The sequence below is a fragment of the Nothobranchius furzeri genome, chromosome 17 (assembly GCF_043380555.1).
Source record: "Nothobranchius furzeri strain GRZ-AD chromosome 17, NfurGRZ-RIMD1, whole genome shotgun sequence".
Lineage (NCBI taxonomy): Eukaryota > Metazoa > Chordata > Actinopteri > Cyprinodontiformes > Nothobranchiidae > Nothobranchius > Nothobranchius furzeri.
Window position 1 is genome coordinate 39,488,840 of NC_091757.1, and position 18,292 is coordinate 39,507,131.

An 18,292-nucleotide genomic window follows, 5' to 3' on the forward strand; every position below is an offset into this window, starting at 1 on the left:
AGCAGGGAGGCATTGGGTCCCATTTTTTCAAAGTCTTTGGTATGACCCGACCAGGAATCGAACCCTGATCTCCCAGTCTCAGGGCGGACACTCTACCACTAGGTCACTGAGCTGGTATGTTTGCAGAGCTGCATGGGAACCCACTGGAACTGTGTCCTCGGTGCTCGGATTGTCAGGAAGTGAAAGATAAGGGCTGAAGCATTTCTAAAAAGGAGGATTGATACTTTTACACCAACATGGTGGAAAAGGGAAACTCCTGATTTTATGCCATTGTGGGATTATTTGATGATATCTAGCTGTCAGAAGTGAACGTCTGACACATTTTCAGGCTTTTTTCAGGTGTTTCTAGAGTACAGATCCCCACATTCATGAAATACGTGTTAGTGCAAGTAAAATACTCAAATTTAATGTTTTAACATGAAAATCCAATGAAAAAAAAAAAACAAAAATATTGGGAAAATCTTTTTTTGTTTTAGGTTTTTCACTAGGAATGGAAGGCAGATTGAACATAATATATATATATTTTTTTACAGCACAATGGGCTCATTAAGCACGCTTCCACAGCAACCAAAGGATGTAATTTAAATTTTTATCTTCTTCCCTTTCTGTTTTTAACCCAGTAGCTGAAAGCAGCATGCTTATCCCTCACAGAGGACAACATTTCCTCTGCAGTGTTTGTCAAAGGAAGTGATCTCCACCTTCTGGTGCAGGATAGCCGTGATCCTTCTCCACCATCACTGGCAAAGTCAAGCTGCACAACAATAATGTCCCTATAATTGTAGCTCCAGCTCTGGCCTATATTCTATTGGAAACGGCGTGCGTGTTTGATGTAATGGCTGTGTTGTGTTTGTGGGGAACTCTCTGATGCCGAGCAGATTAGGTTCCACAAGAGATTAATCTAATTTTCGTAACCTGCTTACTGATACCGCGATGGAAGATCTTTATTTTTTGGAATTCCCTCTTGCTCTGGATTTGCAATCAGGGGTTCAAGCTTAATGGAGTCACTATGAATTAAGTAAAACGAACGCTTTGATCTAGTTTTGTTTTTAATGAATGAAGCAGGAAATTAGGTTGAAAACAAATGCCATGGATCCACACAGAGACGTGTTGGTGAGAAGTGTGTATTTTGGGGAATATGCAGCCAGTTTGATATACTAACTGTGTGCCATGTTTCCTTTCATCAGCTTTGGGCCGTAGTATCTCACAGAGCGTGATTAGCGTAAGCGTGGAATCCGTGCTGCTGGAGGCTGTGGGGCAAGCTTGAAGCCTGAAGCGCATTCATCAACGTCCCTGGCTGGGTGCACCTTTCTCAGCCTCACACCACTCAGCTTGCAGTCCTCTCACTGACACCATTTTCTTCTTTTTCTTTCATTTTTAATCTTTTTTTCCCAATAGTCTTTGTTGTTGTCTCCTTCTGTTAGAAATAGCTTTACTTTGAAGAAAACATTCTCCCTTTTCTATCAGAGCTTTAAAGGTGCAGCACCATTGTGGAGGTGGCACATTGTTCTGTGTGGAATAATGCTGAATGCTCTCTGCATGCACAAAAAATGTCACTGTACATTTTTGCTTCAAGCTTTTGCTCCTTATCTTCCTCCTTTTTTATGCAACAATCCGGCTTGATGACATTCATGTTCTGCTGTTTGCTTCATCTCTCCACAGTCTTCCTCCTGCAGGTAACAGTGACTAAAACAGATCCTCCCAGAACCGTCCCCCAGGTCTGAATTTATAATCACTCTTAGATCTCAGACATGAAAGACTTGCATGCATCCTCCTAAAATGCCCTCTGAGGTGGCAAGTTCTTTTTTAAATAACAGAATGTAGAGTTTGGCAAAAAATTGCAACTATTTGTGAAGCTTCTCTTGAAAGAATGGCATAAAATGCATTTCTGACTTTGTGAAATTATTTCATGATTAAACTGTTAAGTTAAATTCTCACAAAGTCTCCATAGGTTGGAACCCTTCATGTTTGCTCCAGATCTGATGACAGTGACTTTCATTTTGTTTCTCAGAGTTTAGCTCAAAATGGCATAAAGAAAGTCTTGAAAGTATATCATGTGACAAATAAGAGACCACTGCATCATTTATTAATTAATAACACTTTATTTTAACAGGAATCAGAGGTCATTTAACAATGAGAAGCATGTTCACTAGGTTTTTAAGAAACTCAGCAAAACTGCTGTATTTGGTCGAGGACACGTCCTGTGAACTGAAGTATTTACCTTCATCTAGTGGTCATAGTGGAGATTGCACCATATAAAAGAAAAAAACGGGAAAAGGAAAATGTGCCCTACGTAAAATGAAATCACTGCGCCATGAAAAGTAGTACCAAAGATACATCTTATTTATTTGTCAGGAAGTCAAATAAATAATATACATACAATTATTGTTTAAAGTATATACTTATAAAAGAAACATTTTTACCAAATAAAGTAAAATACTATCAAAGAAGGCTGATCAATTTGTGAAGGCGTAGGAATTTGTCAGTTGACTTTATTGAACAATAGCTCGGCGGTAACTACGTCGTTTGGTCTTTTTCTGCCGCCTGAAACTGGTGCTGGGAAGTTTCATCGATTAGAACGTGTAAATATCCAAAACATACGACTTTTCTGTTAAAGTGGAGTAAGGGATACCGTAAGTATATATTAAGTTACATCTTTTTTTGGGACTTACACGTGCTTTTGATAACATTTGAACGGCCAGCAAATGGTAGCCAATTTATCTAACATTTTTTGTTTTAAATTTGAATAAAGCGCGTGTTTTTTATTCTATTTATTTTTACTTTTCAGTTGAAAACCGTTGGAAAATGACTGGTCGGGCACGAGCAAGGTCACGTGGAAGAGTACGTGATCAGGAGACTGCAGTTCCAGGAGCGGTAAGTAAAGCTAATATGATACAGGTTATAAGCAGGCATTTAAAATGTTTGCAAGTTGATCCGCCATTTAACCGGAAAGGAAGGAGAAGAAGAAGTTTGCAAGTTGATTTCTCTAGTTGCTACACCACTCCTGACGGGGCAGGTTTAGATCGGTCTCATTGACATGTATACTGGACAATTCGTTTCCATAGGCTCCAATAAGTTTTTAAGGCAAAATGGGAGATGGCCACCACCGCCATTTTGACCGTGTCACAGATTCTGTTAAGCACAGACAATTCCAAAAAAAGGGAAGAGAGTTGCAGCTGAGGGTGGGGCTGTAAGGCTGGGATCAAATGACGACACCCATCGAACTGAAGCGATGTGGCTACAAGCTAACTCAAAGCTAACGCGGAGGTGGAAGCTAAGCTAACGGAGGTAGCAACCTAGCTGCAACCGTAGTCCTAGCTGCAACCGTAGTTAACTGTGCACAACACCAGAGCTTCTGAGTCACAGATACGCCGGGCTGACCGCTGGGTAAAACCGGGTGGAACACAGAGGTCTCCCGAGAGCTCCACAAGCCGGCATCCGCACAGCAGACTAGCGATCAGAGCTGCCGCTGGGAGTGGTTTCCATCCGAGAGCTCCACGATCAAAGATGCGGGAGGGGACCGTACCAATAGTCGGAATCCAGCTCCTCCCAACATGTTATATTTCAACCCATTTTCTAAAATGCAGCGGTATGTTAAATGCATTGGGTTTTACCCTATTACATTTAAGTTTCATGGTTAAACAGTACATGTTAAAATCTAAGCTCAGCTAGTGCAAAAGAGGCAGTGACCTAAAATACATAAATATAATTTTACTTACCGAAAAAAATGAAGTGGAGACTCATTGGACGCTCTATTAGTGCAATTAATACCACAGCAAGTCATTTTGTCCAACAATTGCACAAATAATATCCAAAAAGAATGCACAAACGCTACAACTAATGGTCTAAGTTGAGAGACTTAAAATCGCAGAACAGTTTTCAGGCGAGGCCGAAGCTCAGACTGAGCCTTTCCCCGTGGTCTGATGCTCATTAATTATTCAGAATTTTAGGCATTTAATATGCTTAAACAGAAGAGTGACAAAAAAATTCACCCCCTCAGAGTTGTCATGAGTGTAAACTAGATCTATTAAACCTAAAACATGTTTTGGAACCAGGCTGTAAACATGTTTATTTCTGCAGTGAAATTGGTATTTTTAACATGGGAGTCGATGAGGATTTGCTCCCTTCTGACACCAGCCTCCAGCGAATGAGGATGGAACTGCAATTTTTGCCACTTCCATGTTGGCTTAAATTTCAGACCCGAATTATGGGGTCTTGGATCAGTCTCTTAAGAGTGTGTCGGCGTCCAGGGGCAGGATGCTGTTGTAAGCATGTCTTAATGGCTAAAAATTGATAAAGTAGGGCTGCAGCTATCGAATATTTTTGTACCATACCATACCATACCATACCATTTTATTTATAAAGCGCATTACAACCAGACAAGGCGCTGTACATTAAAAGATTACAGTTAATTAACACGTAATGAGTAATTGAGTACTCCATCAAATCTTATCGATTAATCGAGTACTCTAATAAATTAGTCTTTTGTGTTTGTAAACCATTATATCAAATAGCATGTTATAAAATATGAAAGACCTCTTAAAATGAGCAAGCCAGTTAAGTTTTATTCAAAATTAGTTTTCAAAACTTCAGCGCTTCAACTTTATTTCACAGTAAACCAATGCGAGCGGCTGCGGCCCAAACGGCACCTGAACCGCTCACGGCACATGCGCAAACATTTCTCGCTAGCTATTTCCCTATTAACACATGTCCGTTTTAATTTCTACACTTTTTTTTTCTCACACAATAACAAGGATTGCCGAGAAAGCATGTTTGCCATGGTCATGTCAAGCTATACTGATCACAAAACATTAATTTACTTTTGTTTTCCTCTGCCACTCTCATAAATACCCGTGTCCTCCTGCAGCAATCCCGAGGGACAACAGACATCAATAACAACACAATAAAAAGTCAAGATGTGTAAAAACTGCTATTTTTAGCACATTTTAAGTCTGACGTATTGCTACCAGATGCACAGTGTGAGCTGAAACTGAGTGCTACAAATTAAAAAGTCGCACAGTGTACAGAGAATATATAGAAATACAGGCTAAAATGCATTATCTTGTAGAGGCTCTGAGTCAGCTTGCATAAGTGACATTTACATGTGGATGTCAGGTGTTGCAGCATCGAGGATGTGGTGTTGTGGTAGGCTAAATCCATTTTACAGTATTTACACTGGACGACATTTTCTGCCTTGGTCCCACACCTTTGACATCTTCTGTCTTTTTTGCGCTCTACCAGTGTCCACGTTGTTCGCCATGGCTTAAGAGAAAGTTAAGTTACATTCGCTACTCGTGTGTGCATTCAGTGCAGTGTGTATGTGCATCACTTATTTCGGTCCAGGTGAAACATGACCCCGGGCGATTGCAAAGCTATGAATTTATTAAGCATGAATTAAACGAAGCCTTGAGGCAGAGAATTTCACTCAAGGATTTTTTGTACTCAAATTATTCGAGGTACTCAAGGAATTGTTTCAGCCCTAATAACAAGCACTTACAGTTTGATTTAATTAAAGGTTTACGACCCTAGTCACAAATAAAGTACATTTTTCCCCATGTTTTTTAATCACTATAAATTTAATGCTTACAACTTAACCTGTTTTGTTTGCAATGCTTAGCCTACATCTTTATTAAATGTGTTTAGCTGTAACTTATAATTCTCTAACATGTACACAGGTTGAAATCAGTTCTGCAGAGAAATTCTCAAGATCAGTCTGCTTTGTTTACAAATGTAGTTAAATCTTACCTGCATTCTAAATAAATACCATAAGGTTAAACCCAAAATGAAGGAAGGATTTAGCCAAATAAAAAGCATGCTGGGTCATCCTTTTACAAGTAGAAGATTTTGTCCTCCAATGACTCAAGTGTATCGTAAATTAAAGTGAAGCCTGAGGGTTAAATAATGCTCCCAAACTTTTGAGCTACTTTGCCGACTCACCATGTTTTCTTTCTCCGATGATGAAGGCTGATCTGGATGGCTACTACTGCGCATGCTGCTCAGCAGCAGAGGCGGGAAGCAGCTGCCAAATGTGCAGCAGCAGGCAAGACTAAAAAAAGTTTGTAAAATATAAAATGCGTCGACTATTAAATCAACTACTATGTTGACGTTGCCTTGGCGAGTCATGGCAGCCCTATTGCGTAATCAACCCGGCCAGGCTGGGCAGAGTGGAGAGGAGCAAACCCGATGCTAGAGCTGAAGTTGAAATCTTCATCCAGCTTTTTTTCATTCGCACTAGGGCTGGGTGATGTGGCCTACATTCAATATTACGATATATTGACTATTTCACCACAATAACGATAAATGGACTATAACGACTGGTATGCACAGAAACCAAAGTTGTCCACTAGATGGAGTTGTCACATTTATTACGTTGAGTCACATTTCTACGTGACTCAAGGTGGTAACTCCTTTTAAAGGGACATGAATGTTGCCAACATATACACATCTTTTCTTTATCAAATTTATTGACACAGGGAACATTTTCGATAAGTCAGAAATATTGATAACAATAAATTTTCGATTAATTGCCCAGCCCTAATCCACCTTAGTGATGTGCGAGTCATGAACAAATAATTAAATACTCGAGAATCACTTAACTAACTAGTGAATAGGGTTGTCACGGTATGAAAATTTAACCTCACGGTTATTGTGACCAAAATTATCACGGTTTTTGGTATTATCGCGGTATTTTTTAAACGGTGTTGCATATGTTCAGAAAGCATTGATAGTCCTGCTCTACACAAACTGAAATAGTTCTGAAAAGGTTTAACAGTGTTTATTAAACCTAAGATAACACAAAGCCTTAGCAAAAGTGCAACTTTTCACAAGTAAAGGAACAAATAGCTTCTTTTTCTGGAACATGTTACAGTAGTCAGTGCATGTTTAATTTATACAAATCCAAACATTCAAAACATAAACAATATGTAAACAAATCAAAGAAACACCACTTGTTTTCTCATATACTTGTTTTCTTCATTATCAAAATGAAAATCTAAAACTCCAGTCCACACTTGACTTGAGCACTGTACAAGTAAACCTTAAAAAAATATGTATTTAAAATAAATAGCCACTTTAAACAAATTACTAAAATAACTACTACACTATGTAATCAAATCCAAATGTTCAAGTATAAATGGCATTGAATAAGTAAACAAATCAATGACAAGGAACTAATTGTATATTTCTCTTCATCATCAACAAATAAGATGCTTCATCCAGCAACAGGGTGTCCGACACGGTTTAAATGCTGGCAGAGGACGCTGCGGCTGCAGTATATAGTGACTCGTTGCATTCTCCCTCAACCAAAAGTCCTCACGTCATGCATTTGAGCTAAAATGCTAATGTTAACTTACCTTGCACTGGCTGTAGAGACGTGGGTGATGGTCACTCAGATGTGCCATTAGATTCAAAGTGTTGCTGCCTTTTGCAGACACTTGTTTCCTGCACGTTCTGCAAACGGGATAGCAGTCTTCTATTAACTGTCCCTCAGCATTTTTCAGAAATCCAAAATATGCCCATACTTCCGATTTAGTCTTCTTTGAGGGCTGATGGATGTCCTGGGCGCTGCCGTCTCCTCCTTCGGCCATTATTTCAGCTTCAAAGTTTTGGTGCCGTTGCAAACTAATTACTGCGGAGGTGCTCCGGCGTCCGGCGAAAATAGGATCGATTCTATTTTTGCCGAACGCCGGAACAGAGGGCGGCGCACGGCGCCGCACTGCCGGAGCACGGCCGCAGTAGTGGAATAGCTCTGATTGACTAGAACGGGACCGATTTTGCTCCGGCGTTCGTGTCGGAGCGGAGCGCAGCGGAACGGAGGTAGTGGAATTTGGGGGTTAAAATTGAGTTCGGAAGCGAGCGGCTGCGGAAGGCGGGGGCGGACCGGAGCGGAGCGGAGGTAGTAAAATTTGGTGCGTGTGCGCGCCGCGGGAACTTCAGCTGAAGCGACGGTGGCTGGCCGAAACCGCGGCCACGGTAAACCCACCGAGATAATTTAGTTTTTTAAAAACTGGACGGTTATTTTTATTGTCAACTTTTTTTACCGGGGTTTACCGCTATACCGGTTACCGTGACAACCCTACTAGTGAATCACGATTCACTGCCCCAACTGACTCATGCCTGTTACTGTTGGCAAACTAATTTCATAAGTAGAAATATATCTGGCTCATCATTAAAATTGTTACAAAAAACAAGAGCAAGTTTAACAAAAGCATTTTCTTACCTTTTCTGGGCTGGGAGCTCATTAATTCACAGTAGCAATGCTTTTCTAACAGCACGTTTGAGTCACTCCTGCCCTGTCTGAGAGCTAGCTTGCAGTGCTAATTGTAGTGTGACAGTGTGAGCATCCTGTCACAATGTCCCGATTGATCATGCGCCCTGGCTACTTGGCCAAGGGGATGTCCCTTTGGCTGACTGGTTAGAGTGTATGACTCTCACCCGGGAATATGGGGATCGAATCCCGCCCGGGCCCTCGTTTCTCCACCTTGCCACAGTAGCATGATCAAGTAGGGCTGCTCAATTAATCGAATGTTGATCACGATTACGATCTGAGTTTTGAACGATTATAAAAAACAAAACAAGCCGATTATTTGCTCCTCCCGCTTGCGCTGCCCTGAGTTGCAAATGAAGCGCTCCTCCCACAGTGTTGCCAACTTAGCGACTTTGACGCTATTTCTAGCAGCTTTTCAGACCCCTTTCTTGACTTTTTAATTCTAAAAGTACCTAGCGAACATCTCAGAAACATCGCTGGTAACCCTTAGCTACTTTCTGGATAAATGTCGTCGACATTTCCTGCAGGTTAGCTAAACACTCCGCCTGTGCTCCGGACCGTTCTTCACAACATTAGGAAAGGGAATGATGCAGTGATGTGTCGGTCGCTAAAGACAGCTCTCGGAGCCGGCTCGTTGTTGGATTAACCAGAGTGACACACACACACCGCACCTGCGGACTCCTGAGCAGCTAAAAACAGCTAAATGTGCGCGTGCAGCGTGCTAAACACACGTGCATCTTGCCCGATTGCTGTGAGACCGGGTTGGGGGGTGGGGGGTGCAGCAGTGGTTGGGACAATTACTACATTAACTGATGGACTTGTAAATAAATAGTTTATAAATAAGGTAGAAATAAGTTCCTCACGCTGATAACTAATAACTAATCTCTCTGAAGACACGGTGCTAGTGCACGCTCCTACAGCATCTTGACACGACTCAATACATGTTATGCAACATTTTGTGAACATCAATTTATTTGCATTTATTTGTTATAAATGCCACTGTGTAATTCTTACTGTCAGTATTTGCAAGATATTGGTATTTGGGTCTGTACTGGTTAGACTTAAATGAGTTAAACCAAGGTCTATAGCCCTTGGGTCATAGACTATGAGCTAAAAGTAAATTGGTCTTTTTATCCTGGGAATCAGGAGTTATTTTAGTGATCATCTTGTTTCTTATTTTTGTCCTGATTGTGCCCTGAGCAGTTTTATGACTGAATAAAAACAAATAAAATCAACATAAATTGAAAAATCGTCCTAAATAATCGTGATCTCAATTTCAGTCACCATAATCGTGATTATTATTTTTGCCATAATCGAGCAGCCCTATGATCAAGTCACTATTACTCTGTAGCTTGCCTCACTCAGAGGACAAATAACTCACTCACCCCCTCCCTCACGTATTTCAGCTCATAGGAATCACTCAGTGGAAGCTTGCGGTAGTACACGACTCAAAAACCCCTAACTGCTGTCTTGAGTCATGACACATGCCAGCCTGGCCTGCCAGACTTCTCTGTTTATTTCTGCACAGAGAAAGGGTCTGGGAACTCTCCTATTCAAATAACCCCACCCCGTGAGAATTCTAACCGAGCCAATCAGCGCTGAGTAGCATATGTCACACCATAATGCTGAGTTTGTCAAACATGGCAACTGAACCGGAGTTTGCTGCGGCTTTCCTCTGTTCTAAATGACTTGAAGTCCTTTAAAACCACATGTAGAAGCGCTAAAAGCCTTTCTTGTAAAGGAAGATGTTTGTGCAGTTGCCAGACGCCTTTTTTTTATTTTTTTACTGCAGCTAAAAAACTACATCACGCGGTTCAGTCGGCATTTCCGTCTTTTTTTCTGATTGGTTATTTTTGAGCTGCCTAGTCCAGCCCCTCATGTGCCTCTCTGCCTGTAAGTTACCAGACTCTTTCTCTGTGCAGAATTAAACTGAGGACGAGTCTGGCAGGCCAGGCTATCCCTCTGTAGGTTTAAGTCTTCCCTCAAAACACACTTATTTTAGCCTGGCTTATCCCACGACTGTCTTCATACTTCAGCGTGACACTTCTCTATTAGTGGCAGCTTGTGACATTCTTCTGTACTTTTTACCTCACTAACGTTGCTCATTTAGTTTTTACTTGTTTCTCTGTCTCTTTCTCTATGCTATTTTTAAATGTGCTTTATAAATAAACTGGTATGGTATGGGATAGGAGTCACCCAGTGGAAGCTCGCAGTAGTACATGACTCACTAACCCAGTTTTCAGGTCATGACACACAACTCACAGTACGAATCACTATCACCCCCCACCGGGTTTCAGCTCATAGGACTCACCCAATGGAAGTTTGCAGTACTACACAACTCATTCTCCCCTCCCTCACTGCTCTCAGCTGCAGAAACTCAGTTTTGTAGTGAAATGAACTTTGCCCTGTCTTAATTATAACCAATGAGATGTGATGATTCCATATGAATATAACATATCAACCTGATTGATCTTTGAATGTTTATTCAGAAGATTATAGTGTTTTTCTCTTTCCCTCAAAAAATCTTAATTTTCTCCTGGTTTGGCCCAGCACAGTTCACTTCCCAATTGTAGCAACAGCCTTATATCATAACCACATAAGTGGAGAAAATGTTCTGTAGCAATGAGTGAATTTGCTGTTGCATTTAAGTGATGCTCACTATTGTTTAACATTTGAACTTATTTTCTGATTTTTTTAAATTTATTAAAAAAAACAGGTATGGGATGTTTTTCTGTTTTTGGAGCATCAGAAAATGTTTTATGGTGGAGGTGATGCTTTAAAGTCACTGAGAAACAGCATGCATGCAGTTTGTTGTTTTGCTGCTAATACAGCAGCAGGTGCAGCTGCATATTTTTTCAATAAAAACAGAATGTTGTAATGGAATTCATGCATTAGTTTTTGTTTACTTTGAACCCAGAGCAGACATCACACGACAGACAACATCAACACCGCATACTTTAGTATTTGTTTATTTATTGCGCGCAATATCGATATCGCAATATTAAGCAATGTTATCGAATATTGCAGGTTTTCATAATATCATGCAGCCCTATCAGGAAGTAGTTCTTGTTTTAATAAACTCATTGTTTATAAATTTTGGCAAATCAGGATTTGAGGGCTTTACCAAAAATTCATCAGAAGACACGCCTTAAGATACAAAGGTGTTAACACTTTGTGAATGAAAGTGTTAAAAACTCTTATGTGAGTTGAATATTAACATTTAAAAGTATCTTATTGTAATGTGTATGAGTGTAAACATTGATTAACTTGTTAAATCAACATATACTGATCTGGTGTATATATCTGAAATGGAACATTGTAAGAACAATATTAATTTTAAATTAATTGATTTAAGCACAGATTATTCAAACATTTGATTTAAACATCTTGTTCATTAAACACTTGATTATTTAAGCTTATGAGTTGTAAAGTCATGTAGGCTTCAAGTAGGTTCACTTTATTCAGAGTGAGGAATGTTGCAGTCTGACTTTACGCAGAGTAGGGATGGGTACCGAATTCGGTACTTTATAAGGTACCGACCGATAGGGATGGGTACCGAATTCGGTACTTTTTAAGGTACCGACCGAATTCCACAGTACCGACCGAGCACCGATTCACGTCATTTCAAACGGTGCCTCGTTTCGGTACCCGTCCTTCTTAACGAGAACTTGCCAAGACAACTGCGCATGCGCAAGAGCGTTATGTCGTCGGTCCCTGCGAGCGAGTTGTAAACAGAGCAGCATGGTAGAAAGAACGAACGCTAAAGCTTGGGTCCACTTTACTAAATGTGATGGGTAACTGGGTGATGATGAAACCAGCGACAACGATCTAAGTGAAACATCCTCATCTTAATCTTCTCCGGTAGGCAAATAAAATGTTTAAGATAACGTTAGCTTGATTTGTTAGCTTCTGTTTCACTAATGGTGCGTTCGCTTTCTCCTTGGAGCTCCGAAATTCCGACTAGAAGAACATGAACGCGCACTAAAGTTTGGCTTCACTTTACTAAATGCGACGGGTGATTGGGTGAAGATGAAACCAGTGACAACGATTTAAGTGTGAGGCATCATCGTTTAAATCTGCTCCAGCAGTTAAATAAACTGTTTAAGATAACGTAGCTTGATATGTTGGCTTCCTATGCCACCATTGTTATCATCTAATGGTGCGTTCGCTTTCTCCTAGAAAATTCTAACTTCCCAGTAGGAAAAATCAATTGAAAAAGGACGGTAAAGGAATGAAGATACACAGTAAATTTAGTTCACAGTAAAGATGTTTGCTTCAGTTTAATTATCAGCTTATAAAACTACAAGGACGATGTTAAAATACAAACAGTTGTATGTTATTTATCGTGATATTTATCAAATATGGTTATAAATTGAGAAAAATATATATCTAATTATAAAAGAGAATTAAAATATTAAACACTCAAAAGTTTCGAAAATTGGTACCGTTAAGTACCTGTATCGATTCGTAGGTACCGGGAATTAGTACTGGATCGATTCAAATGTCAAAGGTAACCATCCCTACGCAGAGATTGCAGGACATTTGCAGGAGACCTTGAGTGAGACTATATGTCTCTGTGGAAAAATAATTGTGGCAAAGGTTTGTTTTGGGAATTTGGGCCCAGACACGGTGTTGTCCTGTCTGTACATGAAAGGTTATCTTGTGTCAGTTAGATGGTAAAAAATTGACCACTTGGATACGTAACAGTTTCAACTTTTTTTTTTCTCCAGAACAAATTCAAATCCTTTTACTGTTAAATGGAGTTGAATTAGAACTAATTGTGCAAAATATATTGTCTGTTTACTAGGGCTGGGCGATATAGCCTAAAATCAGTATCACAATATATTGAGGATTTCACCTCGTTAACGATAAATGGACAATAACTACAGGTATGCGCAGAAACAAAAGTTGTCCGCTAGATGGAGCCGTCACATGTATTAAGTCATATTTTTGCGTGACTCAGTGTGGTACAGCTTCGTAAGGAGACATGAATGCTGCAAACCTACAAACATCTTTTCATTTTTTTATTATCAAATTTATTGACGTGAGAAAAAATTATAACAATATGAGTCAAAGATTTTGATAACAATATATTTTCGATTTATTGCCAAGCCCTACTGTTTACAAATATTTGTTTAAGTTTTGATGCTCCTTTTATTCCATGACTTCTAGGGCTGTAGTGAAGCCTCGATGACGTCGACGGCTCGATTCTAAAAATTTGTCGACGTCAGATCTGGTAGTCGACGCACCACACCCACTTGTTACATCCCCAGGAGTTTGTAAATAGAGGTGGAATCTGCCTGTTTTTCCTGTAGTTCGCCCTCTTCTCCGCCTTCACTAACATCTCCGCCAAATACCGAAGACCCGGAACAACGTCCGTCCGCTACTAGAATCCTTTCCTGTTTTGCCCGTCTTCGTCTCCCGGCAACGGACAACAACTTCCGGGGTCTGATACGCTGCTCAGTCTCTTATCGCAGATGTGGAAAATCACCGGGAGCGTTTTCATAAAGAAGCTTCTTTCAGACATTAGGAAAGCTGTATTTGTGGTAGCAGTCTCTCCTCCATGCTGATCTGTTTGCTGGGTGGTGTTTGTTTATTTAAACTTGGTAACTTGAACTTAACGTTGGTAAAGATACTGTTATCATTTCTGCTAACGGCTTCTTGCGTTTGGATAAGCTGTTACGTTTTGGTTTAGAGTTAATCTTTTTTATGGTGTAGATCTCCCTTTTATTACGTTTAGAGTGTTGTGGGTTTTCGGTTTAGTTAAAAATATCACCTTGAGTTTGGTTTAACCACCCAGTTTAGAGTTTGGACCTTTGGAGATCCCAGTGGGACATCCCTAGTTATTTGTACTTTTGTTTTAATTCCCCACAGACAGAATTATTTTTATTCCCACCTCTGGATGGAAATATTTGTTTTTTTTGTAGTTGTAAATAAACCTGATCATCATTTTAACTTTTAAATCCCGTGTTAATGTCCCTTCCTTTTTGCACACGAGCCAAACTCGCCAGGAAGGGTTGTAACTAGGGATGAGCGAGTACACCACTATCTGTATCTGTATCTGTTCAACCAACTAAATTATCTGTATCTGTACTCGGAATGGGCGTGGCATAAACCGGAAGTGGGCGTGATTTAACTGGAAGTGGGTTTGGTTTACATCAATATATTATTTTAAGTCTGAAATTGATATGGATTGATCAGAAGTTGCTTTGTGTATTGTTTATTTGAAAACTATTTACAGAGCAACCTCAGAATTGAGATTAAATATTTTTGATCACAATAGTGAAGGAACTATTTCAGAACAAGTGTTTCAACAAAATCAGAACATTAATATTTAAGTGCATGGATTAATAAATCTGAACTCATGCAGTAGGAACTAGAAAATATGAAATGCTTGAACCAGACACAACTTAATGTATATTTTTTAATTTTAATTTGATTAAACTGATTTTTTTCTTAACGTTCTTGGCATTTTCCCACACAAAGTTAAACAAAGCAATGTTGATTAATGTGTGTGTGTGTGTGTGTGTGTGTGTGAGAGAGAGAGAGAGGGAGGGAGGGAGGGGGAGAGAGTGAGAGAGAGAAGGGGGGGGAGAGAGGGAGAGACAGGGAGTTCAAAAAAATAAAAAACCCGACCAGAGCGGAGGTAGTGACAACAGCATGTCAGCTCTGTCTTGTCAAATGCACCATGTCAGTTACGAAAAACGTAACTTTAAATATTCAACCGAAAAAGAGGCGAGCTGAAGAAAACCTAGGGAAAACTGAAGAAACGTGAGAAACAGTGAAGCCATCACAGCGCGATCCATTACTGTCTGTGTGTGTGCGTGGATGAGCCAGACGGACTGCGCTCCCGGCCGGCTAGAGCAGGGGTGTCAAAGATGCGGCCCGCGGGCCGCATCCGGCCCGCAAGTGGGTTAAATCCGGCCCGCGAGATGGTTGTGTAAACTTTATTTTCATACTTTACAGTGTAGAGTGAAAATAAACTTATCATTGTGAGCAAGTTTTCTCTAATGAGTATAAATAAAACAAAGCTGCACTCAAGGCTCACACAAGAACTTGAATCACATCCTGAAGTTGGCCGCCACTCAGGATGTGACTTCTGATATTGATGTGCTGGTGAAAGCTAAAAGATGTAAAGTAAAGTGAGTCGAATATACTTTAAGTGCTACGTGAAACTGATCTTTCCATGTGATCTGTAAGCTCTTTGAATCACTAAGGAATGTTTTTTTTATTAGTTGATTTTTTTAATTTTTTTCAAATTTTCAAGTGCACTTCAGGTGTGGTACTCGTACTACTACACTGTCCTCAGGCTCCAGCCTTGTTTTATATTGATTGTATTAAAACAAAGAAAACAATCAGAAGTTGTTTTTTTTCCCGGTCCGGCCCACTTGGGACTAGATTTCCCTCAATGTGGCCCCTGAGCTAAAATGAGTTTGACACCCCTGGGCTAGAGAGTTTTGTAAGTAGGGAGGGGCGGGCGCTCTATGTGACTGGCCAATCACAGAGCGTGAAGACAGTCAGTTACCCAATGAAGTTTTTCCTTCAGCACGATTACAGATATTGACTCGTTTTACTCGTTTCACGCTCGTATTCGACAAAAATGCTTTATCCGTACCGGATACTCGTCTGAAACGAGTATCCGGCTCATCCCTAACTAATAACTCCATGGTGCATGACCCATGTGATCTTCAGTAGATGCAATTACATCATCGTACATTTAGCTTAACATGATGGATTTTTTTTCTCTGGACAAGACCTATACAATATGGGCCACCTCTAGATGAAATTTAAATAATTTTACATTAATTATAAATATATAATTAAAAAGTGCCTGTGGGACATTTGATACTCCTCTGGCTCTCAACTGTGTGTGTGTGTGTGTGTGTGTGTGTGTTAGCAGACAGCTGTACCTGTGTTACTGAAGCTCAGACTGGTAGAGAATAGGCACTACGGTTAAAGTTTGACCAGAATCAATACATTTTTATGCATTTAACCTACTGATTTATTCATATAATTTCTCAAGAGCTTGAAGTGAGTTAACTTGTCAACAGTTTACAGGAGGAAAAATATCGAGATATATTTCGTATATCGGAATTCAGCTTAAAGATATCGAGATATAAGTTTTGGTCCATATCGCCCAGCCCTACCTCACGCACATAAGTGACCAAAACAAAGCAGCATGGAAACACCGTCTCCATGCTGCACTCCCAAGTTCTACACGTCACCAGAACATAACCAACCGCAATACAATAAAAGCAATGTTATACAAAATGGAAGGCCTGTAGTGTTTATTCTCTTACCAATTTTTTGGAGGAATTTATTAGATTTTTTGGTTTTTATTAACTGTGCAATTGAAAAATAATCATTAGATTAATTGTCTAAATAGTCATTAGAATAGTCGACTATTCGATAAAATAATCATCAGAATAATCGTTTTGAAAATAATCGTTAGGCGCATCATCTTCAAATCGGAAGAAGAGGCTGAGGACTACATTAAAAAAAATAAAATGACAACCAGCGACAGACAACGGGGCTGACTGAGTTCGGGGACTGCCTGGTCTTATCCCTGTCTCTCCCCCTCTGAGAGGGGAGTGGATCACACAGTGAGGCAAGAACCGAACACTATATTATTGGTTATGGTGGTTCTAAAAGCAAGTAAGGTTCTATTTCATTTTATTTGATTATTTCTATAAGAGTTCTACGTTATGAATCCTATTTTGTTATCTCTTACTTATATCCCGTTGAATTATATACCGAATGGTTAAGTCTTTTATTACTATCATAATTATTGTTGCACTGATCAGGGATCTCCTGTGGGGGGCGATATGGAACTCTGTTTTTTTTTTTTTTTCCCCCTCCTGCTGGCTGATGCTGACTCTTGGGGGAGTCTACTGTAGAGACGAGCACACCGGAGCTGATATTAGCAGTTGTACGCTACCCCCACTGGGGATGGAACGTCTTAAGTAACCCGAGGTCTTAGGTTTAGAGGGTTTGGAGCCACGTTTTGTTTGGGGAAACGTGGGGGGGGGGTTGCTTTAGAAACTTCACTCAGTATGATTTAAATCAAGAGTCTTTACTCAATATGAAAGCGAAAGTCAAAAAGGTGCAGCCACGATCCTTTGGCACTATCATACTAAAATTAATCATGATGGGTAGATCTGCTATAACAGTACTTACGTGGAATGTGCGCGGTTTAAATAACATGGTTAAACTTAAGCAAGTATTAGGCAGAATAAAACAGTTAGGGGCCACAGTATGTCTTTTACAAGAAACACACCTGTTGGAGAAAGATATCAACCGAGTAAGAACCAGATGGCCTGGACAAGTATTCTCCTCTGGATTCTCCTCCCACTCTAGAGGGGTCATAATTCTGGTCCATAAGTCGATTCCGTTTCAGTTAACAGAGAAGTATTAGATCCCTCAAGGAGATTTATTATACTGAATGGCACTATAGTTTCAACTCTAGTAAATCTGGTTTGCTTATATGCCCCTAATGGAGATGATCCTACTTTTTACCAGCATTTCTTTTTAACTATTTCCTCCTATACTGACCATTACATAATAGGAGGTGATTTCAAATGTGTGATTAACCTTGTGGTTGATAGATCAAACACCCATGTTACTCCCTCTCACCAACAAACTAGAACAATGATTGGGAAATTTATTAAGGACCTCAACTTGATGGAGGTGTGGAGACTATTACACCCTAATAAAACTGAGTTCTCGTGTTTCTCTAGCACCCATAAAACATATTCACGTATTGATTTTTTCCTGATCTCAACAAATCTAATGTCTCTGATACAAAAATGCTGGTATGAAGCTATTTTACTTTCCGATCATGCCCCAGTCATTTTATCTCTTCTACTGCCGAACCTTTTACTCCAGCCACTCCCATTTCGTTTCCAAGCAAAATGGTTGAGATATACAAAGTTCGTAAAATTCATAGATGGGAAGATAAATGATTATTTCACTTTTAATACGAACCAAACAAATGCATCAATAAAATGGGAAGCCTTTAAGGCCTATATA

At 39.9% G+C, this 18,292-nt stretch overlaps 1 protein-coding gene across 3 annotated transcripts in view; it reads left to right on the forward strand.

Annotated features, from left to right (window-relative positions):
• The window catches only part of LOC139063603 (zinc finger protein 235-like), a 67,523-nt gene that overhangs the window by 38,920 nt on the left and 10,311 nt on the right, over window positions 1-18,292 (forward strand). For 2 of the 3 annotated variants that reach the window (XM_070545964.1, XM_070545965.1), the window contains exons 2-3: window positions 1,185-1,715; window positions 2,786-2,871. In XM_070545964.1, the coding sequence (XP_070402065.1) occupies window positions 2,803-2,871 (69 nt within the window). In that variant the 5' untranslated portion in view covers window positions 1,185-1,715; window positions 2,786-2,802. Of the gene's footprint in view, window positions 1-1,184; window positions 1,716-2,785; window positions 2,872-18,292 lie in introns of those variants that run through there. The other variant, XM_070545967.1, reaches the window with a different exon arrangement.